This window comes from Oncorhynchus mykiss, chromosome 11 (genome assembly GCF_057628025.1).
Source record: "Oncorhynchus mykiss isolate SJ-2025 chromosome 11, ASM5762802v1, whole genome shotgun sequence".
NCBI classification, from domain to species: domain Eukaryota; kingdom Metazoa; phylum Chordata; class Actinopteri; order Salmoniformes; family Salmonidae; genus Oncorhynchus; species Oncorhynchus mykiss.
Window position 1 is genome coordinate 29,165,716 of NC_143032.1, and position 20,666 is coordinate 29,186,381.

Here is a 20,666-nt window from a genome sequence, read left to right on the forward strand (position 1 = left end):
CACAAAAGTAAAACTATGTTGGAGAGCATACTTAGCACAGAGTTTACTAACATTAGCAAATGGCTTGGAGATAATAAGCTATCTCTGCACTTAGGGAAAACTGAAGCAATTATTTTGGGATCCAGACCTAAATTGAGTAGGCCCTCTGAAATCAGTGGAATTAGGGTGCTGACTACTAAAACCTCTGTTAGCTACTTTGGATGTATCCTTGATGGAAGCTTGGGAGGTGTGAGCATGGCTAATAAAGTGCTAGGGAAGATTAATGCCAGGATAAGTTTTTGGCTAGAAAGTCCAAGATGCTTGATAACGACTCCATGAAAGTGCTAGCTACTGCCATCATTCAATGCCATTTAGACTATTATAGTACTTCCTGGTTTTGGGGCTTATCTAAGCTTATGAAGGGGAAGCTCCAGATTGCCCAGAATAAGCTGATCAGTGTAGTATTGAAGGTGAGTCCACGTACTCACATAGGCAGGAGCTGCTTTCAGGAACTATACTGGCTGCTTGTTGAGGCTAGGTTTGGTTTACAGGAGTATTTATGGTCCTGTGCCCAGATATCTGAGTGATTACTTTCCTTGTGTTATGGATGCACACAATCACAGCACCAGATCAGGTGTTGCTGATGTGTACTTATACAGGTTCAGGAGTAATTCTGGGAAAGGTACTTTCTTGTATACTGGAGCCTCAGAATGGAATGAGTTGCCTCTGCCCATAAAAACAACATCCTCTCTGGGCAGCTTTAAAAAAAAGTAATAATATGTTTAATGTCTTCTGTGCCCATATGAATGACCCCTATGATGTAACTGGAATGATGAGATAGATGTCCTTCTTCTCTGTTTATGTTTTATTTTTTCACTGCCATACTGTGTTCGACCTTGTCTAGCCATCTTGTCTCAAGAGGATCACAATAGAAATAAGTCCTAGACTTTATTGTGTGTTATCCTCAATGATTGTATTAATGTGCATGTATGGCTTTTTCAAGTTTTATGTGTGCTTGTTTTTTAAAATGGTCGAACTAATAAACTAAACTAAAAACTACCGACCGTATTATCTCCCTAGAAAAGTATATTCGGTTATAGTCACAGCCTTGTATATCCCCCTTTAAGCTGACAACATGATGGCCCTCAAAGAACTTGTCTGGACTTTATGCAAACTGGAAACCACATATCCTGAGGCCGCATTTATTGGACCTGGGGATTTTAACAAAGCAAATTTGAGAAAAAGGCTGCCGAAGTTCTATCAACACATTGACTGTAGTATTCACGCTACTAAAACACTCGACCATTGCTACTCCAATTCTAGGATGCCAACAAGGCCCTCCCCCGCCCTCCTTTCGACAAATCTGACCACAACTCCATTTTGGAGAAAATGACCTTTTAATGACGTCAGACCGAGGCTCTACATCTGTCCTCGTGCTCCTAGACCTTAGTGCTGCTTGTGATACCATTGATCACCACATTCTTTTGGAGAGATTGGAAACCCAAATTGGTCTACACGGACAAGTTCTGGCCTGGTTTAGATCTTATCTGTCGGAAAGATATCAGTTTGTCTCTGTGAATGGTTTGTCCTCTGACAAATCAACTGTAAATTCCGGTGTTCCTCAAGGTTCCATTTTAGGACCACTATTGTTTTCACTATATATTTTACCTCTTGGGGATGTCATTCGAAAGCATAATGTTAACTTTCACTGTTATGCAGACGACATACAGCTGTACATTTCAATGAAACATAGTGAAGCCCAAAAATTGCCCTCGCTAGAAGCCTGTGTTTCAGACATAAGGAAGTGGATGGCTGCAAACTTTCAACTTTTGAACTCGGAAAAAACAGAGATGCTTATTCTAGGTCCCAAGAAACAAAGAGAACTTCTGTTGAATCTGACAATTAATCTTGATGGTTGTACAGTCGTCTCAAACAAAAGTGTGAAGGACCTCGGCGCTACTCTGCACCCTGATCTCTCTTTTGACGAACATATCAAGACTGTTTCAAGGACAGCTTTTTTCCATCTACGTATTCTATTGCAAAAATCCGAAACTTTCTGTCCAAAAAGAATGCATAAGAATTATTCCATGCTTTTGTTACTTCTAGGTTAGACTACTGCTCTACTTTCCGGCCACCCGGATAAAGCACTAAATAAACTTCAGTTAGTGCTAAATACAGCTGCTAGAATCCTGACTAGAACCAAAACATTTGATCATATTACTCCAGTGCTAGCCTCCCTACTCTGGCTTCCTGTTAAGGCAAGGGCTGATTTCAAGATTTTACTGCTAACCTACAAAGCATTACATGGGCTTGCTCCTACCTATCTCTCCGATTTGGTCCTGCCGTACATACCTACACGTACGCTACGGTCACAAGACGCAGGACTCCTAATTGTCCCTAGAATTTCTAAGCAAACAGCTGGAGGCAGGGCTTTCTCCTATAGAGCTCCATTTTTATGGAATGGTCTGCCTACCCATGTGAGAGACGCAGACTCGGTCTCAACCTTTAAGTCTTTACTGAAGACTCATCTCTTCAATAGGTCATATGATTGAGTGTAGTCTGGCCCAGGAGTGTGGAGGAGAACAGAAAGGCTCTGGAGCAACGAACCACCCTTTCTGTCTCTGCGGGGCCGGTTCCTCTCTCTCCACTGGGATTCTCTGCCTCTAACTCTATTACAGGGGCTGAGTCACTGGCTTACTGGTGCTCTTCCATGCCGTTCCTAGGAGGTGTGCGTCGCTTGAGTGGGTCGAGTTGCTGACGTGGTCTTCCTGTCTGGGTTGGCGCCCCCCCAACCCAGACTTTGTGGGCTATACTCTGCCTTTTCTCAGGATGGTAAGTTGGTGGTTGAAGATATCCCTCTAGTGGTGTGGGGGCTGTGCTTTGGCAAAGTGGGTGGGGTTATTGCCTGCCTGTTTGGTCCTGTCCGGGGGTATCATCGGATGTGGCCACAGTGTCTCTTGACCCCTCCTGTCTCAGTCTCCAGTATTTATGCTGCAGTAGTTTATGTGTCGGGAGGCTAGGGTCAGTCTGTTATATCTGATGTATTTCTCCTGTCTTATCCGGTGTCTGGTGCTCTCTCTCAGAGGACCTGAGTCCTTGGACCATGCCTCAGGACTACCTGGCGGGATGACTCCTTACTGTCCCCAGTCCACCTGGCCGTGCTGCTGCTCCAGTCTCAACTGTTCTGCCTGCGGCTATGTAACCCTGACCTGTTCCCCGGACGTGCTACCTGCTGTTTTCAACTCTCTAGAGACAGCAGGCGCGGTAGAGATATTCTCAATAATCGGCTATGAAAAGCCAACTGACATTTACTCCTGAGGTGCTGACTTGTTGCACCCTCGACAACTACTGTGATTATAATTTGACCATGCTGGAAATTTATGAACATTTGAACATCTTGGTCATGTTCTGTTATAATCTCCACCCGGCACAGCCAGAAGAGGACTGGACACCCCTCATAGCCTGGTTCCTCTCTAGGTTTCTTCCTAGGTTTTGGCCTTTCTAGGGAGTTTTTCCTAGCCACCGTGCTTCTGCACCTGCATTGCCTGCTGTTTGGGGTTTTAGGCTGGGTTTCTGTGCAGCCCTTTGATATATCAGCTGATGTAAGAAGGGCTATATAAATACATTTGATTTGATAATGCGGACAAGGGTAGCTTCCAATAATAATATTGCTGAATATACTGATACAGTGACTGAGTTTATCAGGAAGTGTATGTATAGCTGTCGTACCTACTGTGACTATTAAAACCTACCCTATCCAGGAACCATGGATCGATGGTAGCATTCGTCAAAACTGAAAACGCGAACCATCGCTTTTAGCCACGGCAGGGAGACTGGGAATATGGCAGAATACAAAACAGTGTAGTTATTCCATTCGCAAGGCAATCAACCAGGCAAAACGTCAGTATAGAGACAAAGTGGAGTCACAATTCAATGGCTCAGACACAAGAAGTACACTACCGTTCCAAAGTTTGGAGTCACATAGAAATGTCCTTGTTTTCCATGAAAACATACATGAAAATAGTTTCAAAATGATTAGGAAATATAGTCAAGACATTGATAAGGTTGTAAATAATGATTTTTTAATTAAAATAATAATTGTGTCCTTCAAACTTTGCTTTCTTCAAAAAATCTTCCATTTGCAGCAATTACAGCCTTGCAGACCTTTGGCATTCTAGTTGTCAATTTGTTTAGATAATCTGAATAGATTTCACCCCATGCTTCCTGAAGCACCTGTCACAAGTTTGATTGGCTTGATGGGCACTTCTTATGTACCATAAGATCAAGCTGCTCCTACAACAGCTCAAAAGGGTTGAGATCCAGTGACTGTGCTGGCCACTCCATTATAGACAGAATAGTTTGGAGCTGTGCTTTGGGTCATTGTCCAGTTGTAGAAGGAAATTGGCTACAATTAAGCGCCGTCAGCTGTGTATGGCATTGCTTTGCAAAATGGAGTGATAGCCTTCCTTCTTCAAGATCCCTTTTACCCTGTACAAATCTCCCACTTTACCACTGCCAAAGAACCCACAGACCAGCACATTGCCTCCACCATGCTTGACAGATGGATGAAACTCAAACAGGATGTACCAGTGACGAGAACCTGAACCAGACGGCTGGCCCAGATGGCATTCCTAGCCGCATCCTTAGAGCATGCGCAGACCAGCTGACTGTTGTGTTTACGGACATATTTAATCTCTCCCTATCCCAGTCTGCTGTCCCCACATGCTTCAATATGGCCACCATTATTCCTGTACCCAAGAAAGCAAAGGTAACTGAACTAAATTTCTATCGCCCTGTGTCACTCACTTCTGGCATCATGAAGTTCTTTGAGAGACTAGTCAAGGATCATATCACCTCTACCTTACCTGTCATCCTAGACGCATTTGCTTACCGCCCCAATAGATCCACAGTGATCGCACTGAACACTGCCCTATCCCATCTGGACAAGAGGAATACATATGTAAGAATGCTGTTCATTGACTATAGCTCAGCATTCAACACCATAGTACCCTCCAAGCTCATCATTAAGCTCAAGGTCCTGGGTCTGAACCCCGCCCTGTGCAACTGGGTCCTGGACATCCTGACGGGCCACCAATAGGTGGTGAAGGCAGGAAACAACACCTCCACTTCGCTGATCCGTAACACTGGGGCCCAACAAGGGTGTGTGCTCAACCCACTGCTGTACTCCCTGTTCACCCATGACTTCATTGGCCAAGCATGCCTCCAACTCAGTCATCAAGTTGGCAGATAACACAACAGTAGTAGGCCTGATTACCAACAATGATGAGATAGCCTACAGGGAGGAGGTAAGGGATCTGGACATGTGGTGTCAGGAAAACAATCTGTCACTCAACGTCAACAAAACAAAGGAGATGATCGTGGACTTCAGGAAACAGCAGAGGGAGCACTCCCTTATCCACATCGATGGGCAGTGGAGAAGGTGGAAAGCTTCAAGTTCCTCGGCATACACATCACTGAAAACTGAAATGGTCCACCCACACAGACAGTGTGGTGAAGAAGACACAACAGCGCCTCTTCAACCCCAGGAGGCTGAATACATTTGACTTGGCACCTAAAACCCTGACAAATGTTTACAGATGTACAATTCAGAGCATCCTGTCAGGCTGTATCTGAAGAACGTTGCTTGGCATGTAAAACCCTCACAAACTTTTACAGATTGAGAGCATCCTGTATCACCGCCTGGTATGTCAGCTGCACCGCACGCAATCGCAAGGCTCTCCAGAGAGTGGTGCAGTCAGCCTAAAGCATCACCGGGGGCAAACTACCTGCCCTCCAGGACACCTAGAGCACTCAATGTCACAAGAAGGCCGAAAAGATCATCAAGGCCAACAACCACCCGAGCCACTGCCTGTTCACCCTGGTATCATCCAGAAGGTGAGGTCAGTACAGGTGCATCAAAGCTGGGACCGAAAGACTGAAAAAAAGCTTCTATCTCAAGGCCATCAGACTGTTAAACATTAGAGGCTTTTGCCAATATACATAGACTTGAAATCACTAGTCACTTTAACAATGTTTACATATTTTGCATTTCTCTTCTCATATGTATACAATGTATTTTATTATATTCTACTGTAACATAGTCTATGCCGCTCTGACATTGCTCATTCATATACTTAGTTCCATTCCTTTACTTAGATTTGTGTGTATTGGGTATATGTTGTGAAATTGTTAGATATTACTTGTTAGATATTACTGCACTGTCAGAGCTAGAAACACAAGCATTTCACTAAACCCGCAATAACCTCTGCTAAACACGTGTATGTGACTGATAAAATGTTATTTTGTTTTGGAGATATGGGATCAGAGAATAACAATGTTCTATTTCACACCAAGGTTTGGTGGTTATCGAGGGGGGGTGTTGGAAAGATTTTTGTAATGAAAGAGGATCTGTTGTCATTCAAAATGGATGTGAAAAAACAGACTTGGTGTCGGACTTGTGTCTCCTTGCCTCTGTAACAGACATATTTGGGAAACTGAACCAAATCATGCAGGGATAATACAAAAACATTCTACAGATGAATGACCGAATCAGTGGACTCAGAGGAAATAATAATTATTGGATAGAGTCTTTCAAAAGCGAACCACGTCCCCTTTCCGCGGCAGTGCATGTTTATTGACAGAAAACAGTATCATTAAGTGTCCCACACAACTGATGACTTCTCACCTCTAATGCTCAGACGAGCAGTTTGGGACATACTTCCCAATTCGTTTGACTGTGATCCTGGCTCAGTTGACATGCCGGTAATCGAAATCGTGAAGTGGGCGCGACAAAGCCTATTCCCCCTCAGGAAACTAAAAAGATTTGGCATGGGTCCTGAGATCCTCAAAAGGTTCTACAGCGGCAACATCAAGAGCATCTTGACCGGTTGCATCACTGCCTGGTACGGCAATTGCTTGGCATCCAACCTTTTTTTTGCACTATTGGTTAGAGCCTGTAAGTAAGCATTTCACTGTAACGTCTACACTTGTTGTATTCGGTGCACATGACAAATAAACGTTGATTTGATTTGAATCGAACAGCTGATCGAATGCATTCAAATTATGTGCGACTGTCGACCACGCCCCCTGACTTTGAGAAGTTTTGACGTAACATGCATCAAGCACACCGATCTCATTAGTGGTGGTGAGACAAGATACTGTACATTATGTCAGACTAATTTGCAAATTGACTGTCATAGCCCAACATTTAAAGTATGTGATGGTGAGTTGAGAAAACAATCAGAAATACTGTTAATGTTTTTCAATTGACTGTTATAGCCCCAAATAAAAAAGTTAACATTGGCTATTAATTACATAATTGTTTCACATGGTTGGGGTCGCGACAATTTTCCGATATCAAAATGGGATCGTAGGCCAAAAACTTTTGGGAACCCCTGAGTTAATACAATGTTTTTACTAAAATAATAACAGTGTTATTACACAGGAATAGAGAGCAATATCATTGTTTTCCTAAAGTTTGCATTTGCAAAATATGTCACATGGATTTTTACAATGGTAGAAACTCTCTCCAACCAATGCTTACAACAATTGTATGCTTTTAAATCCATGACAGGGAGTGTGCAAGTACACACTTTTGGAAAAGAGTGCCTTAAGCACAACTTTGTCATGTACCTTCATGAAGTTGATTATTCCCTCCCTGTTGTCCCTGTTACTGTTTCGTTCATTCATTGATTCATTCATTTACTCTGTCATGTACCTTCTTGAGATTGATTATTCCTTCCCTAGAGTGCCTGTCATTGTTAATTCATTCATTTATTCTTTAATGAATTAATGAATTTATTCATTCACTCTGTATACCTTCTTGAGGCTGATGATTCCCTCTCTGGTGTCTCTGTCTGTGGCGATGGAGAACGTGGCTGCTCCTTCTGAGTTGATGATGCTGTACTTGATTGCTGCGTTTACGCCAAGGTCCTCATCATTGGCTTTAATCTTCCCTACTGGCTTGCCCACCTGGGCTGATTCAGGGACGTACAACTGGTAATTTTCTGTGGATCATGAACATAACAATACAGACATTGTTTGCATCTCATAGGGAATAGGGTGGCATTTGGGACAAAGGCTAAGAAACAGCTTAGCATCACTAGTTGGTGCCATATTTTGGGTGAATTTTCCAAATTATGATGTATTTTACCTGTGTCACCCTGATTTGACTTCACAGAATGGAATTGTTACTAAATACCTTTTCATATCAAGAGATTGCTTGAATCAACATTTAGAGCTACAATGTGTCTGAGGGCACTTGAATATAATTTACTTTAACTTGGACTCTAAAAGAGATGTGATTATTAAACTATAATTTTACAGTATTGATGTTCAGTGTTCTTACATATTTATTCAGCCAGCATGGCATTTGATGAGATAGATTTTGAGATCAAATGTCATATCAATATATGATTATTATTACATAGGATAGATCAAAAAATATATAAAATCAGGATTCACAATTGGTAAGGTTTTACTCAATGCTATACTCATCTAACTAATGTATGTTGAACATCTGTTAATTATTAACGATTGGGCTCCTGACAGTCAATTAAAGCTGTTTAGTTTTTCTGTAATTAAGCTCAATCCATTTGAGTGAGGAGGAGTGTATTTCGATTCTTTAATAGATATATGAGAAATCTCCATTTGTAATTGGCCTGCTAAAAATACTCTCAAATTGACATTGTGCCAGTCACGTGACATATCTGAGAAGCACTGCTGTTTATTAAACAAAGGAATTAGTATTTAGCAGAAATAGTCAGTCGATTTCTTAGATACTGTAAAGCCATTTTTAAAATCACGTTCCAAGTGATATGGAGTAACTGTGCAACGTTCTGTAAATGGTGTGAAACGTTGCTGATATAAAGTCTACGAATAAAACTGATGTGATTCCTTATTCCACATGTCAGAGAGGTATCTTTGTTCTTTCTCTCTGAACACTCTACAACGTTTGACTGCTGAAGGCAACCCTGGTGTCTATACAGTACTCACTTTGCGGGAACTTGGGTGGGTTGTCATTGACGTCGGTGAGGGTGATGTTGATGGTGGTGGATCCAGAGAGTCCTCCAACCGATCCTGCCATGTCTTTGGCTTGAATGACTACAGCATAGTGTTCCCTCGCCTCCCGGTCCATGTTGGCTAAGGCAGTCCTGATGACTCCTGGACAGGGGGAGAAGAATATAAATAATAGAAGAGTACCAATGTTACTACACTCTTAAAAATAAAGGTGCAAGTTGGAAACAAATACGTTTCTTCAGAACGATTCCATAGGGGAACCATTTTAGGCTCTCTGAAGAACCATAAATGGGATGGTTCTTTGAATAACCACACAAAAATCCCAAACCAGAAATATTTCAGCCCTTGAGGATCTGAATTGAATAGCCTTGCAGTAGGTTTTTAACCCATTCAAATTAATTTTAGAGTTAGCAGTACTACACATGACTGTGTTTCCTGGTGATGGAGACATGGTTGTTGTATTCTTTGAGCCTTCACCAAGTGAGGTCCTAGGTGAATATGTTGTCATTAAAATGTAATTATTTAAGACAATACAAGACCTGTGTGGTTCAGTTGGTAGAGGATGGAGTTTCCATCACCAGAGTTGTGGGATTGATTCCCACGGGGGACCAGTATGAACATGTATGCACTCACTACTGTCATATGTTCTAGTGTCTACCAAATTACAACATATTTTTTTACATGTTTCATAAGGCCTTCTTTCGAGGGTCTAGTTTTACCCTAGTACAGTGAGCTGAAACTCATAGTTTACAGGCCTCATCAGGCCTGCAAGTCACATGATTCTGGCTTGTAAAGTGATGTGTCATTTCTATTGGAATCCAGACAGAATGGGGATTTCCATCATTTTGAATTTGTATTCACCCGCAACCTGTATTCAGAATGACTGTCAGGGTTGGGAAGACTTAGATATGAGACTACCTTAAAACCTGTTAAGGATATGGCAGACATACGCCCCCTTTGGAGAGATTGGGTACCCCTAGTAAACTGGAAAAAAAATCTGTCAAAAATTGCTAATATATGCAAATAAAAATTATTATTGGATAGAAAACACTCTAAAGATTCTAAAACCGTTGGAATTATGTCTGTAAGTATAGCAGAACTCACAGGGCAGGCATTCTTCCAAACTAGTTTTTGTGGCCATGAAAGTTGGAGCAACTTTGACGTCATGGCCCCCACCCTTCCCAACGAGCTATGATTCTGGGGACACTTTCTATCTCTTCCGCTAGATGTCCTCTTTCATTAGAGCTTCAAATCGTTCAAATCCCGCGAGAATTGACCCTATGGGAGTGAAATTAGTGCGTGCCACGAGAGAATAGGCTGTGCGTATGGGCGCGAATTGGTCCCAGCCATTCCTTTGTTTCCAGCACTCAAGAGAAGGGCAGACGATGGCCGATTGAATTGAAGTTTGTTTTGCATGTCTAAAACATCATAAAGCTTGCTTCTGCACTTAGTTTGACCTGTTTAGTCGACATATAATGTGTAATTTTGAAGTTTTGATGCGCAACTTATCCGGACCAGAGGACGTTTTGGGTGCATTTCAGCTGATGTTATTAGCAGTAGCTAATACAAAGACGCAAGACTTGAAACCAAACGATGTATTGGGTAAGTATGAAGCCTTCCAGAACATTCTGAACGAAGACCATCGAAGGTAAGGGAATATTTATGCTTAAATCTGTGTTTCTGTTGACTCCAACATTACGTGGAAATGTAGCTTGGAACTGAGCGCTGTCTCAGCATATGGAATAGTGTGCGATTTCTGTAACGTTAAAAATAAATCTAACACAGCGGTTGCATAAAGAAGCAGTGTATCTTTCTAACTATATGTAGAACATGTATATTTAGTCAAAGTTTATGATGTCTATTTACGTTATCTTGCCGCGCTACATAGATTTCCTGCGGGCATTTTTGAGTAATTTCTGAAGGTGAACTCACTGTAAATGGACATTTATGGATATAAATGGCATATTATTGAAAAAAAAAATATGTACTGTGTAATATGTCATATTACTGTCATCTGATGAAGATTTTCAAAAGGTTAGTGAGCGATTTATTTTTTAATCCTGCGTTTGTTGATTGCATGTTTTGGCTATTGAAATGAGCTGTGTCTGGTGGTGGTTTTACATATATATGTGCTATGTTTTCGCCGTAAAACATTTTAGAAATCTGACTTGCTGGCTAGATGAACAAGGTGTTTATCTTTCATTTGAGCTATTGGACTTGTTAATGTGTGGAGGTTAAATATTTGTAAGAATATTTTTGCGTTCCATGCGCCACCGTTTCAGCTGAACGTGGGAGGGTTGATCCCCAATTGGGAACCAGTATCGTAGACAGGTTAACCCATTCACATCCTTGTACTATACGGTGCCTTCAGAAAGTATTGAGACCCTAACACTTTTTCCACATTTTCTTAAGTTCCAGCCTTCTAAAATGTGTTCAATAAAACATCCTCAGCAATCTACACACAATACCCATTATGACAAAGCAAAATAAATGGAAATACCTTACTTACACTAGTATTCAGACCCTTTGCTATGAGACTCGAAATTGAGCTCAGGTCCATCCTGTTTCCATTGATCGTCCTTGAGATGTTTGTAAAATTTGATTGGAGTCCACCTGTGGTAAATTCAATTGATTGGACATGATTTGGAAAGTCACACACCTGCCTACATAACGCCCTACAGTTGACAGTGCATGTCAGAGCAAAAACCAAGCCATGAGGTTCAAGAAATTGTCTGTAGAGCTCAAAGACAGGTTGTGTCGAGACACAGATCTGGAGAAGAGTACCAAAAAATATCTGCAGCATTGAAGGTCCCCAAGAACACAGTGGCCTCCATCATTCTTAAACAGAAGAAGTTTGGAACCACCAAGATTCTTCATAGAGCTGGCCACCTGGCCAAACTGAGCAATCGGAGGAGAAGGGCCTTGGCCAGGGAGGTCACCAAGAACCCGATGGTCACTCTGACAGAGCTCCAGAGTCTCTCAGTGGAGTTCGGAAACCTCCCAGAAGGACAACCACCTCTGTAGCACTCCACCAATCAGGCTTTTGTGGTAGATTGGCCAGACAGAAGCCACCCCTCAGTAAAAGGCACATGACAGCCCGTTTGGAGTTTGCCAAAAAGCAGCTAAAGACTCTCAGACCATGAGAAACAAGATTATTTGGTCCGATGAAACCAAGATTGAACTCTTTGGCCTTAATGCCAAGCATCACGTCTGGAGGAAGCCTGGCATTATCCCTACGATGAAGCATGGTTGTGGCTGTGCAACAACGCTCCTCATCCAACCTGCCAAAGCTTGAGGGGATCTGCAGAGAAGAATGAAACTCCCCAAATACAGGTATACAAAGCTTTTAACGTCATGCCCAAGAAGACTCGAGGCTGTAATTGCTGCCAAAGGTGCTTCAACAAAAGTCTGAATAGTCATGTGATATTTCAGTTTTTTAAATTTAATAAAAATAAAAGAAAATCTAAAATCCTGCTTTTACTTTGTCATTATGGGGTATTGTGTGTTTATTGATGAGGGGAAAATGAATTAATCTATTTTAGGATAAGGCTGTAGCCTAACATAGAGTGGAAAAAGTCATAGGGTCTAAATTCTTTCCGAAGGCACTATATTTAGTGCAATATCAAAATGTGCCATTGAACAAATTCGGTTTTGGTGTGAATTTTATTTTTTTATTTTATTTCACCTTTATTTAACCAGGTAGGCTAGTTGAGAACAAGTTCTCATTTGCAACTGCGACCTGGCCAAGATAAGGCATAGCAGTGTGAACAGACAACACAGAGTTACACATGGAGTAAACAATTAACAAGTCAATAACACAGTAGAAAAAAGGGGAGTCTATATATACATTGTGTGCAAAAGGCATGAGAAGGTAGGCAAATAATTACAATTATGCAGATTAACACTGGCGTGATAAATGATCAGATGGTTATGTAAAGGTAGAGATAGAGATATTGGTGTGCAAAAGAGCAGAAAAATAAATAAATAAAAACAGTATGGGGATGAGGTAGGTGAAAATGGGTGGGCTATTTACCAATAGACTATGTACAGCTGCAGCGATCGGTTAGCTGCTCAGATAGCAGATGTTTGAAGTTGGTGAGGGAGATAAAAGTCTCCAACTTCAGCGATTTTTGCAATTCGTTCCAATCACAGGCAGCAGAGAACTGGAACGAAAGGCGGCCAAATGAGGTGTTGGCTTTAGGGATGATCAGTGAGATACACCTGCTGGAGCGCGTGCTATGGATGGGTGTTGCCATCGTAACCAGTGAACTGAGATAAGGCGGAGCTTTACCTAGCATGGACTTGTAGATGACCTGGAGCCAGTGGGTCTGGCGACGAATATGTAGCGAGGGCCAGCCGACTAGAGCATACAAGTCGCAGTGGTGGGTGGTATAAGGTGCTTTAGTGACAAAACGGATGGCACTGTGATAAACTGCATCCAGTTTGCTGAGTAGAGTGTTGGAAGCAATTTTGTAGATGACATCGCCGAAGTCGAGGATCGGTAGGATAGTCAGTTTTACTAGGGTAAGTTTGGCGGCGTGAGTGAAGGAGGCTTTGTTGCGGAATAGAAAGCCGACTCTTGATTTGATTTTCGATTGGAGATGTTTGATATGGGTCTGGAAGGAGAGTTTAGAGTCTAGCCAGACACCTAGGTACTTATAGATGTCCACATATTCAAGGTCGGAACCATCCAGGGTGGTGATGCTGGTCAGGCGTGCGGGTGCAGGCAGCGAACGGTTGAAAAGCATGCATTTGGTTTTACTAGCGTTTAAGAGCAGTTGGAGGCCACGGAAGGAGTGCTGTATGGCATTGAAGCTCGTTTGGAGGTTAGATAGCACAGTGTCCAAGGACGGGCCGGAAGTATATAGAATGGTGTCGTCTGCGTAGAGGTGGATCAGGGAATCGCCCGCAGCATGAGAAACATCATTGATATATACAGAGAAAAGAGTCGGCCCGAGAATTGAACCCTGTGGCACCCCCATAGAGACTGCCAGAGGACCGGACAGCATGCCCTCCGATTTGACACACTGAACTCTGTCTGCAAAGTAATTGGTGAACCAGGCAAGGCAGTCATCCGAAAAACCGAGGCTACTGAGTCTGCCGATAAGAATACGGTGATTGACAGAGTCGAAAGCCTTGGCAAGGTCTATGAAGACGGTTGCACAGTACTGTCTTTTATCGATGGCGGTTATGATATCGTTTAGTACCTTGAGCGTGGCTGAGGTACACCCGTGACCGGCTCGGAAACCAGATTGCACAGCGGAGAAGGTACGGTGGGATTCAAGATGGTCAGTGATCTGTTTGTTGACTTGGCTTTCGAAGACCTTAGATAGGCAGGGCAGGATGGATATTGGTCTGTAACAGTTTGGGTCCAGGGTGTCGCCCCCTTTGAAGAGGGGGATGACTGCGGCAGCTTTCCAATCCTTGGGGATCTCAGACGATATGAAAGAGAGGTTGAACAGGCTGGTAATAGGGGTTGCGACAATGGCGGCGGATAGTTTCAGGAATAGAGGGTCCAGATTGTCATGCCCAGCTGATTTGTACGGGTCCAGGTTTTGCAGCTCTTTCAGAACATCTGCTATCTGGATTTGGGTAAAGGAGAACCTGGAGAGGCTTGGGCGAGTAGCTGCGGGGGGGGGGGAGCTGTTGGACGAGGTTGGAGTAGCCAGGCGGAAGGCATGGCCAGCCGTTGAGAAATGCTTGTTGAAGTTTTCGATAATCATGGATTTATCGGTGGTGACCGTGTTACCTAGCCTCAGTGCAGTGGGCAGCTGGGAGGAGGTGCTCTTGTTCTCCATGGACTTCACAGTGTCCCAGAACTTTTTGGAGTTGGAGCTACAGGATGCAAACTTCTGCCTGAAGAAGTTGGCTTTAGCTTTCCTGACTGACTGTGTGTATTGGTTCCTGACTTCCCTGAACAGTTGCATATCGCGGGGACTGTTCGATGTTAGTGCAGTCCGCCACAGGATGTTTTTGTGCTGGTCGAGGGCAGTCAGGTCTGGAGTGAACCAGGGGCAATATCTGTTCTTAGTTCTGCATTTTTTGAACGGAGCATGCTTATCTAAAATGGTGAGGAAGTTACTTTTAAAGAAAGACCAGGCATCCTCAACTGACGGGATGAGGTCAATGTCCTTCCAGGATACCCGGGCCAGGTCGATTAGAAAGGCCTGCTCACAGAAGTGTTTTAGGGAGCGTTTGACAGTGATGAGGGGTGGTCGTTTGACTGCGGCTCCATAGCGGATACAGGCAATGAGGCAGTGATCGCTGAGATCCTGGTTGAAGACAGCGGAGGTGTATTTGGAGGGCCAGTTGGTCAGGATGACGTCAATGAGGGTGCCCTTGTTTACAGAGTTAGGGTTGTACCTGGTGGGTTCCTTGATGATTTGAGTGAGATTGAGGGCATCTAGCTTAGATTGTAGGACTGCCGGGGTGTTAAGCATATCCCAGTTTAGGTCACCTAACAGAACAAACTCTGAAGCTAGATGGGGGGCGATCAATTCACAAATGGTGTCCAGGGCACAGCTGGGAGCTGAGGGGGGTCGGTAGCAGGCGGCAACAGTGAGAGACTTATTTCTGGCGAGAGTAATTTTCAAAATTAGTAGTTCGAACTGTTTGGGTATGGACCTGGAAAGTATGACATTACTTTGCAGGCTATCTCTGCAGTAGACTGCAACTCCTCCTCCTTTGGCAGTTCTATCTTGACGGAAGATGTTATAGTTGGGTATGGAAATCTCAGAATTTTTGGTGGCCTTCCTGAGCCAGGATTCAGACACGGCAAGGACATCAGGGTTAGCAGAGTGTGCTAGAGCAGTGAGTAAGACAAACTTAGGGAGGAGGCTTCTGATGTTGACATGCATGAAACCAAGGCTTTTTCGATCACAGAAGTCAACAAATGAGGGTGCCTGGGGACATGCAGGGCCTGGGTTTACCTCCACATCACCCGCGGAACAGAGAAGGAGTAGTATGAGGGTGCGGCTGAAGGCTATCAAAACTGGTCGCCTAGGGCGTTGGGGACAGAGAATAAGAGGAGCAGGTTTCTGGGCATGGTAGAATATATTCAGGGCATAATGCGCAAACAGGGGTATGGTGGGGTGCGGGTACAGCGGAGGTAAGCCCAGGCACTGGGTGATGATGAGAGAGGTTGTATCTCTGGACATGCTGGTTGTAATGGGTGAGGTCACCGCATGTGTGGGGGGTGGGACAAAGGAGGTAACAGGGGTATAAAGAGTGGAACTAGGGGCTCCATTGTAAACTAAAACAATGATAACTAACCTGCACAACAGTATACAAGGCATATTGACATTTGAGAAAGACATACAGCGAGGCATACAGTAATCACAGGTGTTGAATTGGGAGAGCTAGCTAAAACAGTAGGTGAGACAACAGCTAATCAGCTAGCACAACAACAGCAGGTAGAATGGCGATTGATTAGGCAGAGAGGGTCGGATTAACTACACACAGAGCCTAAGTGCGGCTGGGGCCGACAGATAAAACATAAACAAGCAGAATGGATTACCGTGATTAATGGACAGTCCAGCATGCATCAGCTATGTAGCCAAGTGATCAGTGTCCAAGGGGCAGCGGTGGATGGGGCAGGGAAGCTGGACTGGCGAGTGTTATCCAGGTTAGAAAACTAACAATGACCAAATAGCTTGTAGCCAGTTAGCTGGTAGCTTCTGGAGGTTCTTGAGTGTGTTCTAAAAATGTAAAGATAATAGCGGTTCCGTATCACATAGGGTGAGGCAGGTTACCGGAAGGTATAAACAAATTAAAAATCGAAAAGGGATAGAAAGTAAATATGGGTTCAGTGAGTGTTTGGGGCGCGGCGATTCAGACGGTTAGCAGGCCTGTGCTAACAAGCTAACAGTTAGTAGACGGTGCTAAACACGGTAGCAGTTAGCGGACCGGGCTAAACAAGCTAGCAGTTAGCAGGCCGAGTTTGCAAGCAAGGAGATAGCAAGGGCTAGAGAGTTAGCCTTTGGGGACGTCGCGATGGGTGTATCTGTTTATTCCTCTTCATGCAGTGACATCGATGGACCGGTCGTGGGTCTGGATATTGTAGCCCAGGAGCTCAGAATGTTCCGTTTGCGATGGGAATCCGGGGATGAAAAATAAAATAAAATAATAAATAGGTCCGTTATGCTCTGGTTAGAGTCGCGTTGTTCGAACTGGCGAGAGCTTTCCGAGCTAAAGGTTAGCTGATGACCGGTTAGCTGAAGACCGCTAGCAATGTTTTGCTGAAGCTGGTAGTTCGTTGGCTAGCTTCAGTTGAGGGGTTCCAAGGTCCGAAGTAAATATAAATACTTTAGGAAAAATAGCTACGTTGGGTGAGGCGGGTTGCAGGAGAGTATTTAGAAGAAGTTGAGGTTCAGCAAAAAGTTTTAAAGATATGTGAAGAAAAAAAAAAAAAAAAAAAAACGAAAACAAACGATATATACAAGGGACACAACACGACAATACGTCCTACTGCTACGCCATCTTACAGCACCCTGGCTGCCAATGAAATTTGGTGCCAGCAGAGTACAAGTGCACGTACAGGCCACATTGACATTTTAAGATTGACACAGAAAGTATGATAGATAATAACAATCAAAGTTGGGATTTTGAGAAAATGTTCAAATATCATTAAAATAATTTCAACGTATGTATTTTGAAATGCATTTCAGAATTAAATAGTTTAACGTCATATAGCATTGTTATTTGACTTGTTCTATGCTCAAATATGCCAAATGTATGATTCATCTGGTTGTTGTTTTTGAAGTGTTTAGTACTACATGTGTACAAACACACCACAGACACACGCGGGTGTGTGTTGATTTCTGTGATATGTGTGTACACACACGTGTGCTTGTGGGAGAGAAAGATGGAGAATGCAGTAGCTGGCCTCACTTGCCATTGACATATTAGATTTGCTTATGCTGTACACAAATCAAATCATATTTTATTGACCACATACACATATTTAGTAGATGTTATTGCGGGTGTAGGGAAATGCTGTAGTAGTATCTAACAATTCACAACAATACAGACAAATCTAATAGTAAAATAATGGATTTAAGAAATGTTTATATATAAGGACTAGCATTGTCGGAGTTGCAATGACTAAAATACAGTAGAATACAGGATATACATATGAAATGAATAAAGCGGTATGTAAACATTATTAAAGTGACTTGTGTTCCATTATTAAAGTGGCCAGTGATTCCAAGTCTATGTATATAGGGCAGCAGGCTCTAAGGTGCAGGATTACATAACCGGGTGGAAGCCGGCTAGTTATGGCCTCGAGATAGAAGCTTTTTTTCAGTCTCTCGGTCCCAGCTTTTAATGCACCTGTACTGACATTGCCTTTTAGATGATAACGGAATGAACAGGCCGTGGCTCGGGTGGTTGATGTCTTTGATGATCTTTTTGTCCTTCCTGTGACATCGGGTGCTGTAGGTGTCCCGAGGACAGGAAGTTTGCCTCCGGTGATGCGTTGGGCAGACCGCACCACTCTTTGGCAAGCCCTGTGGTTTCAGAAGGTGCAGTTGCCATACCAGGCAATGATACAGCCCAACAGGATGCTCTCAATTGTGCATCTGTAAAAGTTTTAGAGGTCAAGACACATTTCTTCAATCTCCTGAGAATGAAGAGGCACTGTTGCACATTCTCCTCCACACTGTCTGTGTGGGTAGACCATTTCTGATCATCATTGATGTGTACGCCGAGGAATTTGAAGCTTTCCACCTTCTCCACTGGGGTCCTGTCGATGTGGATAGGGGCATGCTCCCTATGCTGTTTCCTGAAGTCCATGATCAGTTGATTTGTTTTGTTGATGTTATTTTCCTGGCACCACTCAAACAGGGCCCTCACCACCCCTCTGTAGTCTCGTCATTGTTGGTAATCAGTCTCCAAACTTGATGAGGCGTGAGTGGCCACACAGTCATGGGTGAACAGGAATTGGGCTCAGCATGCACCCTTGTGGGGCCCATGTGTTGAGGATAAGCAAATTAGAGGTGTTGTTTCCTACCTTCTCCACCTGGGGGCAGCACTTCAGGAAGTCGGCGGGGGGCGGCAGGGTAGCCTAGTGGTTAGAGCGTTGGACTAGTAACCGGAAGGTTGCAAGTTCAAACCCCCGAGCTGACAAGGTACAAATCTGTCGTTCTGCCCCTGAACAGGCAGTTAACCCACTGTTCCTAGGCCGTCATTGAAAATAAGAATTTGTTCTTAACTGACTTGCCTGGTTAAATAAAGGTAATTTAAAAAAAAGTCCAGGACCCAGTTGCACAGGGCTAACGTTCCGACCCAGGGCCCCAGGATTAATAATGAGCTTTGAGTGTACTATGGTGTTGAATGCTGAGCTATGTATGGGTATGTTACAGTCCCTGATGTCTCTCTGGATGGAGCTCCTAGCCTTGAGTTTGTCCAATTTTTGTCCAGGGACAGAACATTAGCGAGTAATATACTTGGAAACGGTGGATGGTGTACACGCCTAGAAGTAATACTTTAGTAAAAGTATGAAAATATTTCAAATTCCTTATTTAATTATTTTTTATGGCACGCGCAAACAAAGCATGTAGGTTTAGTGAGTCCGTCAGATCAGAGGCAGTAGTGATGATCAGGGTTGTTCGGTTGATAATGCATGAATTTGACTATTTTCCTGTCCTGCTAAGCATTCAAAATGTAAAGACTACTTTTGGGTGTCAAGGAGAATGTAGGCAGTAAGAAGTACATTGTTTTCTTAAAGACTGTAGTGAAGTAAAAGTACTTGAGTAGTACTTTACACCACTGCCCAGGACGTCCTCCTGCGGGCTTGGTAAAAGCCTTAGATCTCTCCACTGTTCCTGCGGAGTACCAGGACCTCTGAGAAGTCCTGGTACTAACCATTACTCCTGCAGTGTTCAAGGCCCTGTTCAACGATGTACTCCTTGACATGTTAAACTGGTTTGTGTTTGTCTACCTCAACGACATCCTTGCCTTTTCCCGTTCGGCTCAAGAGCAAGTCCTCCAGCACCTCCTGGAGAACCAGCTGTTTGTCAATGCGGATAAATGTGAATTTCATCGCCCCACTATCTCCTTTTAGGGATACGTCATTGTTGCAGGGAACGTTCAGATGGATCCTGGCAAGGTGAGAGTGGTGGTGGATTGGCCCCAACCCATATCTAGAGCGCAGCTAAGAAGTTTCCTGGGATTTGCACACTTTTACCATTGCTTCATTCGGTGTTACAGCACCCTGGCTGTCTCTGCACTCACCTCTCCCAAGGTTCCGTTCAAGTAGTCCCCAGCTGCTGACCGGGCATTTGTGGATCTTTCACCGCTGCCCCCATCCTAATCCATCCGGACCCGTCCCATCAGTTCGTGGTGGAGGTCAATGCATCTAATGTTGGGCCGTTCTGTCCCAACGTTCTGCCCAGGAAAAGTTGCATCCCTGCCCTAACATCCCATTGCCATAATCCCGCTGAGAGGAACTATGATGTTGGTAATCGGGAACTTCTCGCAGTCAAGATGGCCCTGGAGGAGTGGAGGCATTGGCTTGAAGGGGCGGAACACCCCCATTCTTAGTGTGGACCGGCAATAAGAATCTAGAATATCTTTGCACCGCCAAACGCTCCAACTCAAGGCAGGCTCGTTGGGCTCTGTTATTCACTCAGTTCCATTTTACAATCTCCTACCGCCTCTGGGTCCAATAA

At 43.7% G+C, this 20,666-nt stretch overlaps 1 protein-coding gene across 2 annotated transcripts in view; it reads right to left on the reverse strand.

The window, feature by feature from the left end:
- LOC110535563 (cadherin-18) overlaps window positions 1-20,666 on the reverse strand; it is a 504,366-nt gene that overhangs the window by 62,949 nt on the left and 420,751 nt on the right. For both annotated transcript variants that reach the window (XM_090189869.1, XM_021620628.3), the window contains 2 exons: window positions 8,974-9,141; window positions 7,798-7,985 (listed from right to left, as the gene is read on the reverse strand). In XM_090189869.1, coding sequence (XP_090045995.1) covers window positions 7,798-7,985; window positions 8,974-9,141 — 356 coding nt within the window. The remainder of the gene's footprint in view (window positions 1-7,797; window positions 7,986-8,973; window positions 9,142-20,666) is intronic.